This window comes from Saccopteryx leptura, chromosome 1 (genome assembly GCF_036850995.1).
Source record: "Saccopteryx leptura isolate mSacLep1 chromosome 1, mSacLep1_pri_phased_curated, whole genome shotgun sequence".
NCBI classification, from domain to species: domain Eukaryota; kingdom Metazoa; phylum Chordata; class Mammalia; order Chiroptera; family Emballonuridae; genus Saccopteryx; species Saccopteryx leptura.
In genome coordinates, this window is record NC_089503.1 from 56,509,908 (window position 1) to 56,532,807 (window position 22,900).

Consider the following 22,900-nt stretch of genomic DNA (forward strand, 5'->3'; position numbering starts at 1 on the left):
TATACCAGTGGATCTCAATCAGGAGAATTCAGGGACACATAATGTTTACCAAGAATTTGTTCATCCTTCTCCACATGTCTGCTTCTCCTAAGTATCCAACTCTAAGGATTAACTATTTATGACCATTCCCACACCCAACTGTAAATTTTCTGTTGTGCTTCCCCTCACAGGGCTTATCCACTATACATCTGTCTTTACACTCCCACTATTTGTAAATGCATTCTCTTGTCCAGCCCTTGTCAAAATGTCAAGCTATATGACCTAGTGATTCTGGGGGCCTCTGAATTATCTGAATCTTAACCCAATTAAATATATTTTATTAATGAATATGTTTAATTCATTAAATATAAACCTGCTGATGATAAACACTGAATGTCTTATTAGCTTATACTTGAGTCACTGTAATTTACTCTCAATCAGATGACTATAATTTTTGTGACCTTCAACCACACTCTTATTAATAACTCTAATAGCCTGACCAGTGATAGCATCATTAATAGGGCATCAACCTGGGACACTGAGGTCCCAGGTTCAAAACCCTGATGTCCTGGCTTGAGTGCAGGCTCACAGGCTTGAGCACAGGGTTACCAGCTTGAGCGTGGGATCATAGACATGACCCAATGGTCGCTGGCTTGAGCCCAAGGGTTGCTAGTTTAAAGCCCAAGGTTGCTGGTTTAAACAAGGGGTCACTCACTCTGCTGGAGCCCCCTGGTCAAGGCACATGTGAGAAAGCAATCAATGAACAACTACAGTGATGCAACTACGAATTGATGCTTCTCATCTCTCTCCCTTCCTGTTTCTTTCTCTCTCGCTCGCTAAAATAATAATAATAATTATAACTTTAATAAAAGAGGGTCTGGGCCCTGGCCGGTTGGCTCAGTGGTAGAGCGTCCGCCTGGCGTGCAGAAGTCCCGGATTCGATTCCCGGCCAGGGCACACAGGAGAAGCGCCCATCTGCTTCTCCACCCCTCCCCCTCTCCTTCCTCTCTGTTTCTCTCTTCCCCTCCCGCAGCCGAGGCTCCATTGGAGCAAAGATGGCCCGGGCGCTGGGGATGGCTCCTTGGCCTCTGCCCCAGGCGCTAGAGTGGCTCTGGTCACGGCAGAGCGACGCCCCGGAGGGGCAGAGCATCGCCCCCTGGTGGGCGTGCCGGGTGGATCCGGTCGGGCGCATGCGGGAGTCTGTCTGACTGTCTCTCCCCATTTCCAGCTTCAGAAAAAAAAAAAAATAAATAAATAAAAAAATAAAAGAGGGTCTGTGAACAAGAAAATGATCGTGGAAAAACTGGACTTTGTTTCCCTTCTGCTGGAATGCAGTGGGTATAGGAAGAGAAGAGTCTAAGATATGAAAAATTGAAAAACCACAGGTCTGGGTCCCACAACTGAGCATTTTACTGTACTATTCCATAAGGTCAATGCTCTTTTGAACACATTTTTTTCCCCAGGTAGAAAAGCAGCTTCCGACATCACAAGGTGCATTTATACTCCTGCCTGGGCATGCAGGAGCAGCTACTTCCTTCTCTAGCCCAGGGAAGCAATCGAGCCCACCTAAAAAGGGGCAATGAGACACTGATGAGGGGGTACTCAGGAGGTCTATATAGTAGTTTCTTGTCTCAGATCAATCCTTAGGTGACTTACCTGTCCAATCATAAGCTGCTGGGTCTCTTTCTTGGGGCCTCAGTTTCCTTCTGTGTAAACTTATGTAAAATCAGACACTTCCTACAAGCATGGGAATTCTTAGGGCTCCTCTTTACAGCACTTCTACCAGGTGTACTGGACTTCATCTGACTGATCAAAATAAGTGTCATCCTTTGTACAGTCTATTTGTCAAAGAAACCTATGAACTTGAACACTATCTACTTCTAAGTGATGAGAGAAATGAAAAACATTTACTAAGCAACTACTCTGTATCTTGTACTGTTCTGACAGTTCACATACAATATCTAATTTAGTTCTCATGGTTTTAAGAACCCAGTTCTATTATTAGTTCCACTTTACAGATATAACAACTGGCACTCAGAGTTGAGTAACTTGCCCAAAGTCACATAGCAAGTAAGTGGCAAAGCCAAGAAACAATCTCAAATCTGCTAGATTCTTTCCATTATACTATCCTACCTAGTGATGGGCCTAGAACTATCCCTATTTTATGTACTGAAAGCTCCATGCTTCCTGCTGTCACAAAGGTGTCACAGCTTGGCTCCCTCTATTCCTGAGCTCAACTTAGCTGAATCTGGTCTTAGACCTAATCGTAGCCACAGGAGGGCGAAGTGAGCCCATGACCTGAGAACTGACTTATCCTAAGCTTTACAATTTTAATCCAAGTCATAGCCATTCCTCAAGATGAAATGGTCCAGTGAATCACAAGGCATTACTGCTATTTCCATGGGTAATGAGAAAGAAACCTAAATCCTGGAGTACATGGTCAATCATCTATTCAAATGTTTGTCTCTTCCATTAAACATGGAGTTCCTAATGATATGAGGTCTAACGCATGTCTTTGTCCTCAGGACCCAGGACAGAGCATGGCATATGGTAGGTGCTTGATAAAGTTTTGTCAAATAGAACAAAACTGAAAAGGAAGCCCATCTTCAACTACATGGAATAAGAAGATGCAGTGAAAAAAGCAGGGCACTTGGAACCAGGCATCTTGGGTTCAAATCTCACCTCTGCCATCTACCAGCTTGGATAAATCACAATATATTTGAAATTCAGTTCATTTCCTAAAAGTTGGGACAGTAATTCTTTCTTCCCAGAATTGTGAGAATCAACTGAGATAACAGGTAGGAAAGCACTCTATAAAGGGATGTGCAAAGATTATTACTCTTTCCAGAGCAGGGAAAAGCGGTGAAGAGAAAGCTGCAGGCAGTTGAGGAGGCAACAGTCAGCTCAGCTAGGCCTGGGTAGCAGTGCCCGGTAGCTCTGTGGTTGGAGACCGCAATGTGCGGGCATTCTAACATCTTCACCTCTCCTTTTCCCCTTTGCTGAAGCCCATATATAAGATGAGAGATTATACACAATCAGCACTTACCAGACAGTAAAGCCCTTTGAGAACAAGGGCAGGTTGTTATCATCTTTATCCCTAGAACTCAGCACAAGTGCTTGCTGCAAAGCAGGTACCCAGTAAATATTTGTTGAATGAATAAGTAAATGGGTTAATGACTAAATGACATATGGCACCAGATTGCCATAACAAGAAGTCCAAGTAGTACTTCATCTCCTCCCTACTCCCATACCAAGCCCTAGCATATTGTGCCTGTAAAGGAGGCAAAGTTAGAGCACAATAGCTATTAGAAGAGTCATTCCAGAGAGGAAGCTGGGTCCAGCGGTAGTCAGCCCCACCTCGGCACAATGTCTTTAGAATACATAAACTGTATATGGATTCAGGGGAAGCTTCTAGAGCCCCGAGGTTCCTGGGCAATAAAAGAGGCAGCTCTTGGGGGAAAAGCAAAAGAAAAGAGCAATAGCACAGGCTTTGAAGTCTACCCAGATCTAGAGCTTTGTTTCTAACTAGCCATGTGACCTTGGAAAAGATACTTAACCAGTTTCATCATCTTTATATAATAATACCTACCGTATAGGACTGAGGTAAGAATTAATTGAGACACTGTATAAAATATGTTGAGGTAGCATGCCTGGCCTGTGGTAAGTACTCAATAAATGACAGCTATTAGTACTATTCCCAGTACTGATAGAAATATTATATAAGAGGATGGATGCTAAGTAGCTATCATGCTTTACAGCAAGTTGACAGTAGATGTGAGAAGAGCAGAGGTCTCTAAATTCTGCCCTAAAAAGGGTGTAACCTCATTTAACTGGACAGACCAATCTGAAGGCAGGCTGACCCCAGCCCATTCCCTGCACCCCCAAGTGAGAGAACCCAGTCTCTTCCTGACCTTGGCATGGCATGGCCACTGAGCTGCAGCTTCCGGAAGGTCTCCTCATACTGAGGCAGTTCCACATATGTGATCAGCCACTGTACCACCTCGTCCACAGTCCAGTTGTATACTGTGGGAAGAGACAAGGAAAGCCATGAGTCCAGAATGCCAAGCACTGCTTGCCTTACTGCCAGTCACAATGACCTTAACATTTGCCATATGTTTATATGTTTAACATCTCACCATTCCATAAAATCCTACATATAAAAAAATTACACACTCTACTTTTTGTTTATATATATTTATACAGGGGTGGGCAAAAGTAGGTTTACAGTTGTTCATATGGAAAAACATTAATAGTAAATATTACAATATAAAAATAAACTTTGTCTTTTGCATACTTGCAACTTTTACCTTGCCCTGTATATACATATGTGGCATATAGAAAGATGGATCCAGATGATGTCACTCAAGCCCTGAGTCAGATCATACCTGGCAACAACCCTATTCACAGATTTTTTTAGTTTTGTGCAACAAGTAAATGTTCCCTTTTGTTTATATTAGATTGAAAAGATTTTCTGTCACAACAGGAGCCAATTTTTTTTTTTTTTTTTTTTTTTTTGTATTTTTCTGAAGCTGGAAACGGGGAGGCAGTCAGACAGACTCCCACTTTAAATCTTTTTTTTTCTTTTCTTTTTTCATTTTAGAGAGGAGGGGGAGAGAGGGGGAGAGAGAGAGAGAGAGAGAGGGAAGGGGGAGGAGCAGGAAGCATCAACTCCCATATGTGCCTTGACCAGGCAAGCCAGGGTTTTGAACCGGCAACCTCAGTGTTTCCAGGTTGACGCTTTATCAACTGCGCCACCACAGGTCAGGCAGGAGCCAATTCTAACTGAAATAATTACTGAGTGATCACTCACAAAGCGAATCACATTATCATCCTACATGGCCACTGTAGCTAAATCATTTCTCAATATTGTAATGTTGTGATTTTTAAATGGATAATTATAAAATAACCCTTTTAGAATAATATTTGTGTGGGGCCTGACCTGTGGTGGCACAGTGGGTCAAGCATCAACCTGGAATGCTGAGGTTGCTAGTTCAAAACCCTGGGCTTGCCTGGACAAGACACACATGAGAAGCAGCTACTATGAGTTGATGCTTCCCACTCTTACCCCAACTTTCTTACTCTCTCTCTCTCCTCTGTCTAAAGTCAATAAACAAAATAATATTTGCATGGTGTTTAGATAGATAACAAACTTATCTCCCTACTTTGCCAAGAGTCAACAAGAAAGGAATAGCAGTAGACTATACAAGGAATAAGTTCAAGCCAAGTGAAGGTCAAATGACATCATGATGTATTATATAAATCAAAATTTCATAGTAGCTTGAATAAAGAATGATGGTGGGAGGACTGAGTCACCAGATGGCACCCAGTAACAAATGCATGCTGAACATAAGGTGCCTGCGAGCAATTGAGTTTCAGTAAAAAGCTAACATTTTACTGGATTTGAAATTTGTTTTTCTTTAATGTATACATCTGTTTTTGTTTATATTTGCACAAATTTTATATAGCAACTTAAGCCTCATTTTATGTTTGTATACATTTAAGTAATATAATATATATAAATATTATAATATATAAAAATATATATAATATATATTATAATATATATATAAAAGAATGTATATATATATTCTTTTAGGTGAGAGGAGGGGAGATAATGAGACAGACTCCCACATGTGCCCCGACTGGGATCCACCAGCAACTCTATCTGGGGCCAATGCTAGAATGAACCAAGCTACCCTCATCACCTAAAGCCAACATTTGGACCAACTGAGTTATTCTCAGTGCCTGGCGCCAATGCTCGAGCCAATCAAGCCACTGACTGAGGGAGGGGAAGAGGAAGAGAAGGGGAGAGAGAGGGGAAGAGAAGCAGATGGTCACTTCTCCTGTGTGCCCTTACCGGGGATCAAACCCAGGACATCCGTACACAGGCAATGCTCTATCCACTAGGCACCGGCCAGGGCAATAAAATAATTTAAGTCATTATTTCAGGTCCAAGAAAAATTATTTCCCTTAAAAGAAAATTTTACATTCCTCAAGTTTGAAAACGACTGCTGTAAACATCAAGAAGCCTAAAGTTGGCCCTGGCCGGTTGGCTCAGTGGTAGAGCGTCGGCCTGGCGTACAGAAGTCCTGGGTTTGATTCCCGGCCAGGGCACACAGGAGAAGCACCCATCTGCTTCTACACCCCTCCCCCTCTCCTTCCTCTCTGTCTCTCTCTTCCCCTCCTGCAGCCGAGGCTCCATTGGAGCAAAGATGGCCCGAGCGCTGGGGATGGCTCCTTGGCCTCTGCCCCAGGCGCTAGAGTGGCTCTGGTCGCAACAGAGCAACGCCCCGGAGGGGCAGAGCATCGCCCCCTGGTGGGCAGAGCTTCGCCCCTGGCGGGCATGCCGGGTGGATCCCGGTAGGGCGCATGCGGGAGTCTGTCTGTCTCTCCCCGTTTCCAGCTTCAGAAAAATACAAAAAAAAAAAAAGAAGCCTAAAGTTTTGAAGCAGAATGAAATGGTGGGATTTACTACCTTCCTCATTTAAGATTCATATCTTTACCAACTGTCTTTCTTTCGAATGCTAGTTTCCTTTTAATCTTATAATAATTAGGAAACATTAGGAATGGACCATGTCCCATTCAGTTTTCCTCACCCACTGTCTCTAAAAGAGAGCTTCATACACAGTGGCATTAACAAGAATTTACTAAAGGATAACTACTCTAAATGAGGAGTTCCAGAAATATTCTGACTGTGGGCCAAACAATAATAACAATCATCTTAGACTAATATACAGCTCAGGTAGATAGTTAACTTCTGAAATGCTTGTCAAAAAAAACAGGCATTCCTCTGGTAGACACACCTCAGATCTCAGGTTGTTTCTGTCTCTCTCATAAGACAGAGAAGCTGGAAGGCTGGACCCTTGTACTTCATTCCCCACTTCCCCTACAGTGGAACCCAGCAATGGTCCAAAGCAGACCCTCAGAAAGACAGCCTGAATGAGACTAAGTTGAAGGCATAAATGCTCCAATTTCCTAATGGCCTCAGGAAGCTACTGGAGCTCAGGAGGAAAGCTCTGAAGCCAAGAGACTTTGGAGGAAGATTAGACTATTTGAAGACACACAGGAGGTGAGAGGGAAAGGTGCCATGGGATAAAATGAAGGAAGTATAGTGCCCTAAGACTACTACATCCCAGAAGACAAGATCCTGGAGGTTTAGGTGAAGGGTGCGTTGTCATTGCTTGCTTAAATTTCTAATTCCAAGACTAAAATACATAAGAGAAGAGAGTAATTAATTTTCAAGAGATATGTTCAAATCCTAGGGTTTGGGAAAGGAAGATGACAGAGCTGGGATTAAAGAGGCATTACAGAAAGTAGAAGGTATTAGCTATCATTCCTGAAAATGAATACATAGTCACACATATTACAAATGTGATTATTTACTGTGGTTTGGAGTAACAGGTAATAAAGGCGTTGTCCAGTGACATGCAGACATGAGGCAGACAGACAAGTGCTGGCCTGTAGAGCACAGAGAACAACACGCTCCTGCCACTGCTGCCAAGGTAGCTCATCCGCATTCAGGACAAAGGGGCCTTTCTCCTGGACATGTAGAGTGGAAAGAAGGCCAGGTTTTTATTGATAGAAAGGCCTGAGGCTAGTGGTGCTACAATGGCCTTTTGTCCACTGGGAGGATGCCTTGATACAAGGCTGAGCATAGACCTTTGGCATGCAGGAATTCCTCTCTGCACTCTACACTTTGGTGGAGACAGGCAGAAGTCAGTCACTCTAGACCAGCGTTTCTCAGTCTCTGCACCATTGAAATTCTGGACAGGATACTTCTTTGCTGTGGGGGGCTATTCTGTGCATCGTAAGACATTTGAAAACACCCCTGATATCTGTGCAGTAGGTGTCAATATCATGCTGCCAACTGTCGCCCGGGGAACAGAACTGCCCCCAACTGAGAACCACAGTTCTAAACACTGCATTAGGTGAGGCAGAGGGTTTTATAAGGGAGTCCTCTGAGGAGTACTCTGAACACCTTTGGTCCCTATGTAGCTAAGCTACAGGGGAAAAGGCTAATGGCTTCAGTATGTCAGGCCAAACCTCAAAGCAGTTGGTTTTAGTTTTTGTTTTTTGTGCTCAGCATACCATTCTGTTACCTAGGTAGATGCCCTGCCTAGGTAGGGCGTGGCAGCATGATGTTGTCCAACCAGAGTGACTGCGGTCTGAACAAAATAAGTCAGGATGAGCTGGATTCTTAGCAGATAGCAACCCTTGTCCCAGGATAAAGAGATAACTTAACCGTCAAGTTGAGATGTCAGTCTCTTGTCCCTAAGGTTCAAGTACCTAGAAGTTAAAAGCCTTGTTCTGTTTTCTCATTCCAAAAGAGAAAATGAGAAGTTTTTCCAGGCTAAAGGGAGGAAGAAGGCAACAGTAGGTACAGACAGCTGTGGCTGACAGTGAAAGGCACTAACTAAGAGCTTAGTACTAATACAGGCTGCAAATGACTCACATGTCCAAATCCTAGGAAGACATTCAAACAAGAGGTAGTTTTTTAAAGTCATCAGTCTTTCAGCCCCCTGAGCCTGTCCATGTGCTCCCTAGAGAGATCAAAGACTACATCTCTTGGCAAAATGGCAATACAACACAGAATCAGAGAAGGCTAACCCCTGGAGTCTTTGGCAATAAACGGTCCTTTAGTAAAGGAATGAATAAGGTGACTAAATTTGTAGTCTCCAATGTATTGTTTTTGCTTGTTTTGTTTTGTTTTTAAAAGGAGAGAGAGAAAGAGAGAGAGAGAGAGAGAAGGGGGGAGGAGCAGGAAGCATCAACTCCCATATGTGCCTTGACCAGGCAAGCCCGGGGTTTCGAACCAGTGACCTCAGTATTTCAGGTCGACACTTTATCCACTGCACCACCACAGCTGAGGCCTCCAACATTTTTAATAAAATAATCTACCTGTAAAAAGTTTTTGAGCATGCCCTGGCCGCTTAGCTCAGTGGTAGAGCATCGGCCTGGCGTGTGGAAGTTCCAGGTTCAATTCCTGGCCAGGGCACACAGGAGAAGTGTCCATATGCTTCTCCACCTTTCCCCCTCTTCTTTCTCTCTATCTCTCTCTTTCCCTCCCAATCTCTCTCTTCCCCTCCCGCAGCCTGGGCTCCATTGGCGCAAAATTGGCCCGGGTGCTGAGGATGGCTCCATGGCCTCCACCTCATGCGCTAGAATGGTTCCAGTTGCAACAGAATGATGGCCCAGATGGGCAGAGCATGGCCCCCTAGTGGGGTTGCCAGGTGGATTCTGGTTGGACGCATGCGGGCATGTCTCTCTGCCTCCCCGCTTACTTCAAAAAAATACAAAAAAAAAGTTTTTGAGCATACATTGACAATATATGAATATCTGTTTATAAATCAGATTCATGTCGTGACATTAGGTATATTATAAAACATACATAAAAATAAAGTATAAGATAAAGTAAATGCAATATAAATACAAGCTTTAGTGTTCTCTCCCATCCAAGTACTAACCAGGGCCTGACCCTGCTTAGCTTCTGAGATCAGACAAGATCAGGCCCTTTCAGGGTGGTATGGCCTTAGATTCTAGTGTTTTCTTATAGCACCCCAATTGATTGTCTGTGTAGGCCCTGCTGAAGTGTGCATATTGCCACTGGAAACTACTGGACTAACAGTCTAATTCATCCCAACACAGAAGACCTGAATATCATAACCTTGCCCGGAGGCTGCTTCTGCTGTAGCTCTTACCTGTGGAGTCCTTATTTAGAATCAGCATCTTGCATTTACTTATTCATCCTTGAACGCTGTACTCAGACTACTTTTGTTTGTTATTTCCAGAAAAGCTCTTCCCTCTTCCGCCCCTGCTAAGCACCAACTAATCAATCCTTAAAAACCCAGCTCTACCTCTTTGCTTGTTGAAACTCTTTGGAGCCCATTTCAAAATCCTCTCTTCTAAAACCTTCAAAATAAGCATTAGCTCTCCCTTCTCTGTTTACTTATCATTTTCTTTATACAGACTTCTTTTCTGACATGTATGTTATATTGTTATTATTTAGTCACATATCTCTCTTCTCCATTACACTGCAAGTAATTTGGTAGGGAACATGTCTTTTCCATTTATGTATTCCCCAAAGTTTAACACAGGGCTACATCATTCTAAGTACTCTGTAAAGTTCACTGATGGGAAAAAATAATAGGTATAAATGAATAAATGAACAAACAAAGGCAATCTGTGGGTCCTGGATCACCTGTTGTACATCTTACCAGTATATATGTTATATTTTCTCACTGACAGCATCACTCTCCCCACAAACTTATAAAAAGTAAATAGGGTTTAGTATTTTTAGAAAAAAAGTATTTATCTTATGCACATCAGTAGGGAATCCCAGAAATAGATTTTAGTTAGCTTCTAAGACAGTAAAGATAGATAGCTTGGCCTCCATCTAGATAGGAAGAGGCCATCTGCATTTGAGAAAGATGTTTATATTAAATTAATGAAACATCTTATTTTTGTCTGAGATAACCACAAAAAAATAAAATCATTCAGAATTGCCAAATCTCTGGGCATTTTGGAACATTGGCTTTTTATTGTAGAATATATTAGAAAAAGTACTGGGTTTGAAGCCATAAGACCTTGATTTCTATCATGTCTGACATGGACTAGTTTGGGTAAATCACAGTCTGAATCTCAATTCCCCTTCTATAAAATATTCATCCAGTCTTGAAAACACTTACTTTGTACTATAGAATTTTGTGCAAGGCATTGGGAACAGAGCAGTGATCAAGACAGAAATCCCTTCCCCCCATGTAGCTTACTCTCTAGCAATACCTGTCTCTCAGAGTTGACTAGGATTCAATATAAACCCAGAAATTATTTCTTCCGATATATATTCAAAAAGAGATAGATGTTGAGGACTGGTCATAATCTGGGTGACTGGAGATGTAGGCCCATCAGAGAAAAGAAAACATGAGCAAAGACACAGAACTATAAAGCGTGCAGTCTGCTGAGAGAACACAGCTTGCCTGGAGGCCGAGGTGAGTGAGGCATTACTGAGGCCAAAGGACAAAAGTCCCTGAAAGCTGGTAGTCTCAAACTCTAAAATCATTTATTCACTGGAAAAAAAAAACCCTTCTACCAAACACCGACTATTACATGCCAAGCAGCTTGCTCTAGGAGCTAGGTATAGAACAAAACCACAGATTCCTGGTGCTTATGTTCTGGTGGAAAGAGACAAACTAAAATACTATAAACAAATAAATGTTGGGTAGTGATAAGTACAATGAAGAAAAGTAAAACAGGGTAAAAGAATAAAGAACAATGCCACATCATATCTGATCGGGTTAGAGCATTGACCTGGAACATTGAGGTCGCTGGTTCGAAACCCAGGGTTTACCTGGTCAAAGTACATATGACCAGCAACAAGCAAGCAATGAACAACTGAAGTGAAGCAAATATGAGTTGATACTTCTCGCTGCCCTCCCCCCCATAAAATCAATAAATAAAATCTTTAAAAAAAAAAGATCTGATCAGGAAAGACCTCTCTGATGAGGTGGCGTTTGCATAGGAAATTAAATGAAGGTGTGAGCCGTGTGAATATTTGGGGAAGGGCATTCCAAGCAGATGGAACAGTAAGTATAACTCCCTAGCACTTGAACTAAAGCCATACCTCCAGGGATATGCTTTAGCCAATCCCTTCTCTTGCCAAAGAAAGAACAAGCAGTAAGAAATGGGCTCCTGAATCAGTATCTCTTTCCCCTAATGGATCAGTGATGCCTCCAAATGAAGCCCTCACTTACTTTTATGGTTTCAACTCACATCCTGAAAGAGCTATGTTTGGCAAATAGATTGCCAGTGCTCTCTTTGCCTCTCCTCCACACAGCTGTTAGTTGGTCACTCAGTCAGCCTTTCATCAGTCTTTTGGTCAGCCAGTCACATATAACACAAAGATTAAGAATGTGGGCTTTGGGCCCTGGCCAATTGGCTCAGTGGTAGAGCATCAGCCTGGCGTGCAGGAGTTTGGGTTCAATTCCCGGCCAGGGCACACAGGAGAAGCGCCCATCTGCTTCTCAACCCCTCCTCCTCTCCTTCCTCTCTGTCTCTCTGTTCCCCTCCTGCAGCCAAGGCTCCATTGTAGCAAAGTTGGCCCGGGCGCTGAGGATGGCTCCTTGGCCTCTGCCTCAGGCACTAGAATGGCTCTGGTTGCAACAGAGCAACGTTCCAGATGGGTAGAGCATCGCCCCCTTGTGGGCATGCCAGGTGGATCCCGGTTGGGTGCATGCAGGAGTCTGTCTGACTGCCTCCCTGTTTCCAACTTCAGAAAAAAAAAAAACCAAAAAAAAAAAAAAAAGAATGTGGGATTTGGCCTGACTGGAGGTGGCACAGTGGATAGAGCACTGACCCAGGACACTGAGGTCCCCAGTTCAAAATGTCAAGGTCAACAGCTAAAGTGCAGGCTCACCAGCTTAGGCGCTGGCTTGCCAGCTTGAGCGTGGGGTCATCCACATGACCCCAAGGTCACTGGCTGAGCAAGAGGTCACTGGCTCAGCTTGAGCCCCAACTCCTCACCTCCAGTCAAGGCACATATGAGAAGTAATCAATGAACAACTCAAGTAAAGCAACTACGAATTGATGCTTCTCATCTCTCCTCTCCCTCTCTTCCCCCTTCCTGTATCTCCCTCCCTCTTTCTCTTATAAAAGAAAAAGAAAGTGGACTTTGGAATCAGGTGCCTTGGTTTGAAGGGTCTGTTACTTACCAGATGCAAGACCATGAGCAAGTTACTTAACTTTTCTGTGCCTCATTTTTGTCATCTATAAAACTTGAGAATCAGAGTTCTCACATCATAAAAGTGTAGTGAAGATATGGGGAGCACCTAGCATACAGTAAGAGCTTAAAAATATTAGCTATTATTATTTTCACCATTCATTTATTCATTCATTCACCAAGCATTCATTGGCTTCTACTCTAGTAGGTACTGGGTGAGTTACTGGATACAGAAACCAGTCTGCATGATCTCCATCATAAAGGGCTCTCTTCTAGAGGAGGAGACATACAAGAAAACAAATGAGCATAATATACTATGATAGGTGCTAGGTCAGAAGGCTATCCTGTATATGGGGTGAGATGGATATATGACTAAAAGCCATAGTGAGTCAAAAAGGCCATCGAAAAGCCTAGTTCTTCTTTTTTTTAATCTGGCTACTCTGGATACAGAGCACTACAAGACACCTACAGAATCTTACCAAAGTGGCCTTCCCTAAAGATAGTTTGTGACCTAGACCAATGGTTTGTGTCTCTGATTGATTTCCTCCTTGCTCTCACTAGCAGCATGTCATTTGTGCTTAGAGTGAAGCAGAGAAATCTTAGTTTCCTAATATGATGGCAATATCAAGCCCTGAATCATCATTGCAAAAATAATTTGGCCCTTGGACCTTGGCCTCATGTGATTGGCCCACTAGGCTATCTGGCAAAAAACCATGTCTACATGGCTGCAGAGTAGTAAGAGAACCCAGGCTTCAGAATTGAATATGCAAAACAACCTTATAAGATCACACAACGGTAGGGCCAAAGACAACTTTTGTCTTCCACATCCCTCCTCTGGGCAGACACTTTGCTAAGTGTTGAGGTATAGAATCACATAAAATAATGCCCTCAAGCAGTGTGGTGGGAAAACAGGCAGGGGAACAGATCATTGTAATTAATGTGCTAAGTGCTGCAATGATATAAGAGTAAGAGGCTGTGGGAACACAGAAGGCGACACCTAACCTAGCCTGTGGTTTCCAGGGAAGACTTCCTAAAGAAGGGATACTTAAGTTGAGTCTTAATTGTTAAGTAGGATTTAACCAGATCAACAAAGGAGGAAGGACAAGAAGAACAGTATAAATGAAAGAATCAAGAGATGAAAAACTGACATTCTAGTAACTGCACATAAATCAGCACAGCTACAGACAAAGAGATGTGATGAAGAGCAGTAAAAAATAAAAAAGTAAGTGAATCACAGAAATAACCATGGGCATCATATCCTAAATGAATCTAGCACAATGCCTAGTATATAGAAGGTATTCAGTTAATTATTTTTTCATTGCAAGTATGGTTATACAAATTGTAAGAGAAAAACAAATTTTGGGAGCCAATATTACAGAGGCAACTAAGGAATGATGGAGAAACACAACTGGCCCTGGCCAGCTGGCTTAATAGATAGAGTGTGGGCCTAGCATATGGACATCCTAGGTTCAATTCCTGGTCAGGGCACACATGAGAAGTGACCATCTGCCTCTCTTCCCCTTCCTCTCCCTGTTCTCATTCTCTTCCCCTTCTATAAAGCAATGGCTCGAGTAGTTCAAGTGTTGGCCCCAGGCACTGAGGATAGCTTGGTTGGTCCAAGTGCATTAGCCTCAGGTGCTAAAAATAGCTCAGTTGATTCAAGTATCGGCCCCAACAGGGTTATCGGGTGGATCCCAGTTGGGGCACTTGCAGGAGTCTGTCTCACTCTCTCCCTTCCTCTCACTAAAAGAGAAAAAAAATTTTTTTTAATATAAAGAAAACGTTGAGGTATGAAAGAGGATCACTAGATTTTTATTTATATGTACATATTGATCTTTTTTTCCCAACCAATGTAACTCATTTTGAGAATACAAATGGACATTTAATTTCAATGCATCTAATATCTCAGAGATAAGCATGAAAAACAATCAATGGCATTTTCTATAATATTTCTTTTGTCAACAACTGAGCTTTTAGTACCTTATTTTATTGAGTCCCAAATGAGACAACTGTTAAGCTTACTACAAGTTCTACACAAATTCAAGTGTTCCTGAATAAAAGGAAAGCTAATATACTTATCTTCTCAAAAATAACATATAATTACTATACTGTGATTATGCTAGAATTTACTTGTAACATTTTTAGCAACATGTTTATCTGTACAAGTTCAAGAATATTTCTCCCACCCAGAAATTTGGTGTCCTAGCATATTTGTTTCATGATTTTAAAAGAAAAAATGTGGGAAGCCACTGAAAAATGTAAGCAGAGACTTAAGTCAGCTAATTATTTTAGAAAGATCTCTCTGGAACCAATTATAAGATAGACCGCAGTAGAGTTAGGCTGGGCCAAGAAGAACACTGTGAAAGCATACAAGCAAAAGATGATTAAGCTGAGACGTCTGCTTCTGGCCAAGATGAAGTAACAATAATGGAATTTACCCTCCCCTCCTGAAACAACGTTTAAAAAAGACAAAATATATAAAACAATGGTTTTCAAGGTTCTGGAGATCAGGTATACAAGGTATAATAATATTTCTTAAAAGTAGACAGTGATTAGTTAAGATGCATATTTTATCTTGTTTATTATTATTGATTGATTTTACAGAAAGGAAAGAGGAAAGAGAGAGAGAGGAACATCTATTTGTTCCTGTATGTGCCCTGATCATGTTCCTGACGATGCTCTAAGAAACCGAACCATTCTGCCAGGGCTGCATATTTTAATTTTTTAAAGCAATCACTAAAGTAACAAAACAAAGAGTTATGCCAACAGAGAAGTTAATAGTGAAATCATAAAAAATACTCATTAATCCAGAAGAAGAAAAAAGGGGAAAAACAGAAAAAAAAAATAGCAAGATAATAGATTCAAATCTAACCACTGCGCTAAATAAAAATAAAAACAAAACATATCATCTAACAAAGTGAAGAACCAATACTAGATGGATGTAAGATAATCAGACAGATTTTGGAAGAATACATTTCCAGAACAAAAACAATCCTACAAATTGTAACACATCATTAAGGGATACTAAATTATTAAAGACTATATCAGACAGTGAGAATAAGTGTTTACCACCAGTTATGTTTTGATTTTAGGCATTTTTACTCTAAAATAAATCAGTTGAAAAAAGCAAAATACCACAACATACCAGAATTTAGGAAATGCTGCTAAAACAGTATTTAGGAGAAATTGATAACACTAAATGCCTATATTAGAAAAAAGAAAGGTCTCAATTTAGTGATCTTAGCTTACACCTTCATAAACTAGAAAAGAACAAATTAAACCCAAAGTAAGCAGAAGAAAAAAAAAATCAAAGTAAAAATGAAATAGACAAAAATAGAGAAACCAAACACTATTTTTTGGTAAGATTAATAAAATTAATAAACATCTAATAAGATAGATCAGTAAAACCAAAAAAAAAAAAAAGAGAGAGAGAGAGAAAACACAAATTACCAATAGGAATGAGACTGAAAATACATTAAAGCACAATAAAGGAATGTTAGAAACAAATGTATGCCAGTAAATTTGATAACTTCATGATATGGAGAAATTACTTAACGATACAACTACAAAACTTGTTCAAGAAGTAACCTGAATAGTTCTGTACCCACTAAAGAAAATGACACTATCATTTAAAACTTTCCTATAAATAAAACTCTAGGCTCATACGAATTTACTGGTGAATTCTACCAAATATTAAAGAAACATAATAACAACTCTACATGAATTCTTCTGAAAACTGAAAAAGAATACTTCACAGCTCATTTGTCGAGGCCGGCATTATCCTGTTACAAAATACAAAGATATTACAAGAAAACTACAAACCAATACCTCTCATTAATTAAAAAACAAAAAATCAAAACAAAATTTTAGCAAATATGCCCTGGCTGCTTGGCTCAGTGGTAAAGCTTCTGCCTGGCATGTGGAAGTACCAGGTTAAATTTCTAGCCAGGGCACCCAGGAGAAGCGACAATCTGCTTCTCTACCCCTACCCTTACACCCCTATCACTCTCTCTCTTCCTCTCCCACAGCCATAGCTCCAGTGGTTTGAACAAAGTTGGCAACTAAATGAAACAACTACCATATTTCTTTATGTATATGACACACATTTTCTGAAAAATTTGGGGTCTAAAAACTGAGTGCATTTTATACAGTGGTTATAGATTCTTTTTTACTTGCATTTCCCACTTTTTCTCGCTTGCTTTTGCATTCACTGTTGAAGGCAGTGATTTATCATCAAACACAGATGAGGACAAGCTAATGGATGGGAGTTTTGACAGTGATGATGAGTTGTATGAATTTTATGATGAATAAAACTTGAGTTCAATAACTTTATGTAATACATCTTTTTTTCAAATTTCGGGCCCCAAAATTAAGGTGCATCTTATACATGGGATTGTCTTATACATGGGAAATACGGTAAGTGGAACAAGTTGATTCTCTCTCTCTCTCTCTCTCTCTCTCTCTCAATGGAATTTTTTTTTTAATCTAACATCTATTCTGAAAAAAAAGTTCTCAGCAAACCAGGAATAGAAAGTAGTTTCCTCTAATAAAAAAATGTTTTTAATCCCACCTCTAATGTTACATTTAATGGTAAAAAAACTGAACACTTTCCCTCTAAATCAGAACAGGATAAAGATGTCTGTTCTCATTATTTCTCTTCAACACTATACTGGTTATCAACCAGGGCAATCAGACAAGAAAAAGATTTTTAAAAAGAAATCCAGATTGAAATCCAGATGTTTTACTAGACAACACAATTCTCTAAGTTAATAATCTGATGGCATTTTACTAATAAGTAAATTTTGTTAGCAAGGTTAAAGAATACAAGTTCTATATAATATAAAAATCAATTATATTTCTGTATGTAAGCAACAATTAGGAAAAAAATTTAAATACCATTTACATGGTAAATTTTGTGTTATGCATATCTTACCACAATTTTTAAAAATACTATTTACAATAGCATAAAAAACTATGACATACTTAGAGATAAATCTGTCAAAAGATATGAAAGACCTGTACACTAAAAACTATAAAATATTACTAAGACAGAGTATAACTCCTAAATAAATGGAAAGATGTATATAGTTCATGAGTCAGAAAACTCAATATTGTTAAGATGTCAGTCCTCTCAAACTAATCTATAGATTGAATACAATTCCAGTCAAACTCCTAGAAGGCTTTTTTTGTAGAAATTGACAAGTTGATTCAAAGACAGACAACTAAAACAGCTTTGAAAAATAAAAATAAAATTAGAGCTAACATTACCTGAATGAAAATATTATTGTAAGACAATTGTAATCAAAATGCTATTGGTATTGCCCGAACTGGATAGCTTGGTTGGTTAGAGCTTTGTCCCAAAATGCAGAGGTTGCCAGTTCAATTCCCAGTCTTGGCCAATACAGGAAATCTATGTCCTCCTTATCTCTCTCTCTCTCCCTCTCCTTCTCACCTCATTTTCTCTCTCTAAAATCAATCAATAAAAAAAATTTAATACTACTGGTATTTATAATACATAAAGACAAATAGATCAGTAGGTCATAATGGTCTAGAAGTAAGCCCATACTTATACAGACAAATGTTATTTGACAAAAGATTCAAGGTAATGTAGTAAAAAGGGATAAAATTTTCAACAAATGGCTCTAAAACAATTGGTACATTCATTAGCACAAAAAAGAAATAAAACCCACACTTAATGCCATATGCAACAATTAATACAAAACAAATCACAGGCCTAAATGTAAAACCTAAAACTTCTAGAAAGAAACACAGGAGAAACTGTTTATGTGGCCTTGAGCTAGAAAACATTTTCCTAACTATGACACCAAAAGCATGATACATAAAAGAACAAACTGATAACTGGACTTCAGAAAAATTTAAACTTTCTATTCTTCAAAAGACACAGTTATGAGAATGATAAAGCAAGCCATAGACTGGGAGAAAATCTTTGCAAAGCATGTATCTCATAAAAGATTTATTTATATCCAGGATATATAAAATTCTCAAGCCTCAATAAGAAAAGAAACAACCCAATTTTAAAAACGGACAAAAGATTTGAACAGATAATCCACCGAAAAATATAAATAAATGACAATTTATAGACATGAAAAGATGCCCAACACAATTAGTTATCAGCTAAATGCAAAATAAAATCACTACGAGATACCCCACTACACTATCAGAAGGGCTAACATTAAGAAGACTGACCATACCAAGTGCTGACAAGTATGTGGAAGAACTGTAAAGTCTCATGCACTGCTGGTGGAAATGTAAAATAATACAACTACCTTGGAAAACAGTTTGACAGTTTCTTAAAAATATATACCTATTATATAATCTAGGCATTCCTCTCCTAGGTATTTACATAAGAGAAAGGAAAATATATATCCATACAAAGATGTATACATAAATGTTTATTAAAGCTTTATTTGTAATAGCCAAAAAGTGAAAACAACTCAAATATCTATCTACAGTGAATTGATAAAAATAAATCATGGCGTATCTATACAATGCAATAATACTCAACAATAAAAATAAATGAAATCTTTTTTATTAATTTAAAAATAAATAACATTTTTTATTTATTGAATTTATTGGGGTATAGGTTTCAAGCACACAACTCAATAAAACATTATCTGCAGACTGCATCATGCACCTATTGCCCCAAGCAAAGTCTTTCTGTCCCCATTTTTCCTCCTTTACCCACCTCAACCTACCCCCAACCCCATTTTCCCTCTGGCTATTACCTCACTGTTGTCTGAGTCTATGGGTTATATATATATATACTTTTTTGGCTTAATCCCTTCACCTTCTTCTCTTTTTTAGCAAAAGAGAGAGAGACAGAGAGAGAGAGGGACAGGCAGGGAGAGAGATGAGAAGCATCAACTCCTTACGACACCTTAGTTATTCATTGATTGCTTTCTCATATGTGCCTTAAAGAGGGAGGGGGCTCCAGCCAAGCCCATGACCTTGGGCTCAAGCCAGCGACCATGGGGTCACGTCTACGATCCCATGCTCAAGCTGGCAACCCCATGCTCATGCTGGATGAGCCCATGCTGAAGCTGGCGACCTCAGGGTTTTGAACCTCGGCCCTCAGCATCCCAGGCCGACACTTTATCCACTGTGCCACCACCTGATCAGGCCCCTTTACCCTCTTTAATTCAGTTCCCCAACCCTACTCTCCTCTTACAGCTGTCAGTCTGTTCCATGTATCCATGCCTCTGTTTCTATTTTGTTCATCAGTTTATTTTATTCATTAGATTCCAGATATAAATGAGATCATATGGTATGTATTTCTCTAACTTACTTCACTTAGCATAATACTCTCCAGGTCCATCCATACTGTGGCAAAAGGTAAGATTTCCCTTTTTTTATGGCCAGTAGTATTCCACTGTGTAAATGTACCATGGCTTTTTTACCCACCCATTTACTGATGAGCAGGCAGTTGGCTGTTTCCAGATTTTGACTTTTCTAAATAACACTGCAATGAACATAGGGGCATATATATTGTTTCATATTAGAGTTTTGGGTATCTTCAGATATATTCCTAGAATTGGGAACACTGGATCAAAAGCAGTTCCATTTTTAACTTTTTGAGGAAACTCCATACTGTTTTCTACAATGACTGCACCAGTCTGCATTCCCACCAAAAATACACGAACATCCCTTTTCTCCACATCCTCGCCAGCACTTGTTTGTTGATTTACTGATGGTAACCATTCTGTCAGGCATGAGATGGTATCTAATTATGGTTTTAATTTGCATTTCTCTGATGATTAGTGATGTTAGGCATTTTTTCATATGTCTATTGTTCATCTCTATGTCTTCTTTGGAGAAGTGTTTATTCTGGTCCTTTGCCCATTTTTTAATTGGGTTGTTTGTCTTCCTAGTATTGAGTTGTATAATGCCTGAGATTTTACTGCCTATGCTTTCTTCTAATCTGACTTTTGAAATGATTGAGACAGAAGTCTGATGCCACCTGGCTCTCCTATGTTATGTCAACAGAAAGAAGCCAGTACTATTAGGCTGTCTCTCTGAAAAACACCCTGGTTCCCCAGTACTGCTCCACTGCCTCTTGTGAAAAATCCTGTCCTACAAATAGCACAGATAGAATTAGAGATCTTTGAGCTTATTTTATTATTTCCAAAAGCCTAATAGAAAATGTACATTTTCTCAAGACAAAGTTTAGAACTACATTAGAATACCAGGTTCTTTTGCTTGTAGCTAGAATCATATTACTATATTTAGTAAGAATCAAAATGATAGTTAAGATGTCTTTGATCCATAAAGATAGGGAAAGAAATTATTACTTAAGAAATATGCTTTGACCTGACTGGTGGTGGTGCAGTGGATAGAGCAGGGGTCCCCAAACTACGGCCCACAGGCTGCATGCGGCCCCTGAGGCCATTTATCCAGTCCCCGCCGCACTTCCGGAAGTGGCACCTCTTTTATTGGTGGTCAGTGAGAGGAGCATAGTTTCCACTGAAATACTGGTCAGTTTGTTGATTTAAATTTACTTGTTCTTTATTTTAAATATTGTATTTGTTCCTGTTTTGTTTTTTTACTTTAAAATAAGATATGTGCAGTGTGCGTAGGGATTTGTTCATAGTTTTTTTTATAGTCCGGCCCTCCAACGGTCTGAGGGACAGTGAACTGGCCCCCTGTGTAAAAAGTTTGGGGACCCCTGGGATAGAGTGTTCGCCTGGAACACTGATGTCCCAGGTTTGAAACCCCAAATTCGCCAGTTTGAGCATTGGCTCATCTGGCTTGAGTGCAGGCTCACCACTTCGAGTACAGTGTCATCAGCTTGAGTGTGGGATCATCAACATGATCTCAGGGTCACTGGCTTGAGCCCAAGGTCACTGTCTTGTGCAAGGCGTCACTGACTCAGCTTTACTTCCCTCCCCCGCCTTAAGACACATATAAGAAGCAATCAATGAATAATTAAAGTGACACAACTATGAATTGATGCTTCTCATCTCTATCCCTTCCTGTCTCTCCCCTCTCTCTCTGTCTCTCACCAAAAAAAAAGAAAAGAAAGAAAGAAAGAGAAGGAAGGAAAGGAAAGGGAAGGGGAAGAGGAAGGGGAAGGGGAAGGGGAAGGGGAAGGGGAAGAGGAAGGGGAAGGGGAAGGGGAAGGGGAAAGGGAAGGGAAAAGGAAAAGGAAAAGGAAAAGGAAGGAAGGGAGAAAGAAAGAAAAGGAAGGGAGAAAGAAAGAAAGAGAAAGATGCCTAGAAAGCTTGGCAGATAGTGTTGGTCAAATAATTTTGTAAAATATGATTTTTATGTTTACTCACTTCTAGTTTGCATTGGGGCTGGGCAGCACCAGGTATATGTGTTCTGTGAAATTGCAAATTGCCTTCCTGCTTGGGAAAGGCCATTGTTTTGCTAATGTTTGCTGGAGGAGAGGTTTTCACAGCAGAGAGAAGAAGAGAGAGGAGAGAAGCCATGTTTGCAGAGTGAGAGCAGAGGGAATGCCAAGTGCTGAAGAAGAAGCCATGTTCAGAGAGAGAGGTGTGCAGATGGGGAACCAGAGGTGAGGGGTTTTGCAAGCTTCACTAAGGTGAAGGCCCTTCACTGGTGGGGCCTTTGATTCTAAGAGAAACCAGAGAAGATTCTCCTGGTTGTGGAACTGGAGATTGTGTCAGTAGCTTTGGGAGCCCTGTGTGTTTGCTTGTCAGCCAGTGTGAGACTTTAATAAAGGAATGGCCCACCATTTTTTGGCTCCACCGTTTCTTTAATGTCTGTCCAAATGTAATGAGAACCTGCATGTGAATGGCCACAATGGCAGCAGCTCCTGGCCAGACAGATAGCATCTTTTAAAATCTCATGTCTAGGAAAGGGGGGAAGAAACAGGAATGATACACCTTGTTTAGAAAAATGGAGCTATGTTTTAGAAGGCGAATCCTCTTAGGTCAGCATCTCCTATAACCCCTCACTATAAAGTCACTGTAACTGTTTCCACTGGCTTAATATGCAAACAACAATTCTATTCCCAAAGACTCTACAAAATCTACCTGGCATCCCTTCCTTTAAAGAACTGCACTCCTCCTACCTCACAAGGTCTTAGAGTGATTAGAAATTGTAGCACCCTCCAGCCCCCATAAATACTCTCTCACTATCACTCCCCTTACATAAGTGTGTGATGTGATCCAAACTATGCCTTTCTGATTCTCCTGCTGTATCTGACTCTTGAGCAAAGATACTTAG

At 40.3% G+C, this 22,900-nt stretch overlaps 1 protein-coding gene across 6 annotated transcripts in view; it reads right to left on the reverse strand.

Annotated features, from left to right (window-relative positions):
- Positions 1-22,900, reverse strand: part of STIM1 (stromal interaction molecule 1) — a 235,037-nt gene that overhangs the window by 41,963 nt on the left and 170,174 nt on the right. For all 6 annotated transcript variants that reach the window (XM_066367057.1, XM_066367065.1, XM_066367074.1 and 3 more), the window contains exon 4: positions 3,891-4,002. In XM_066367057.1, coding sequence (XP_066223154.1) covers positions 3,891-4,002 — 112 coding nt within the window. The remainder of the gene's footprint in view (positions 1-3,890; positions 4,003-22,900) is intronic.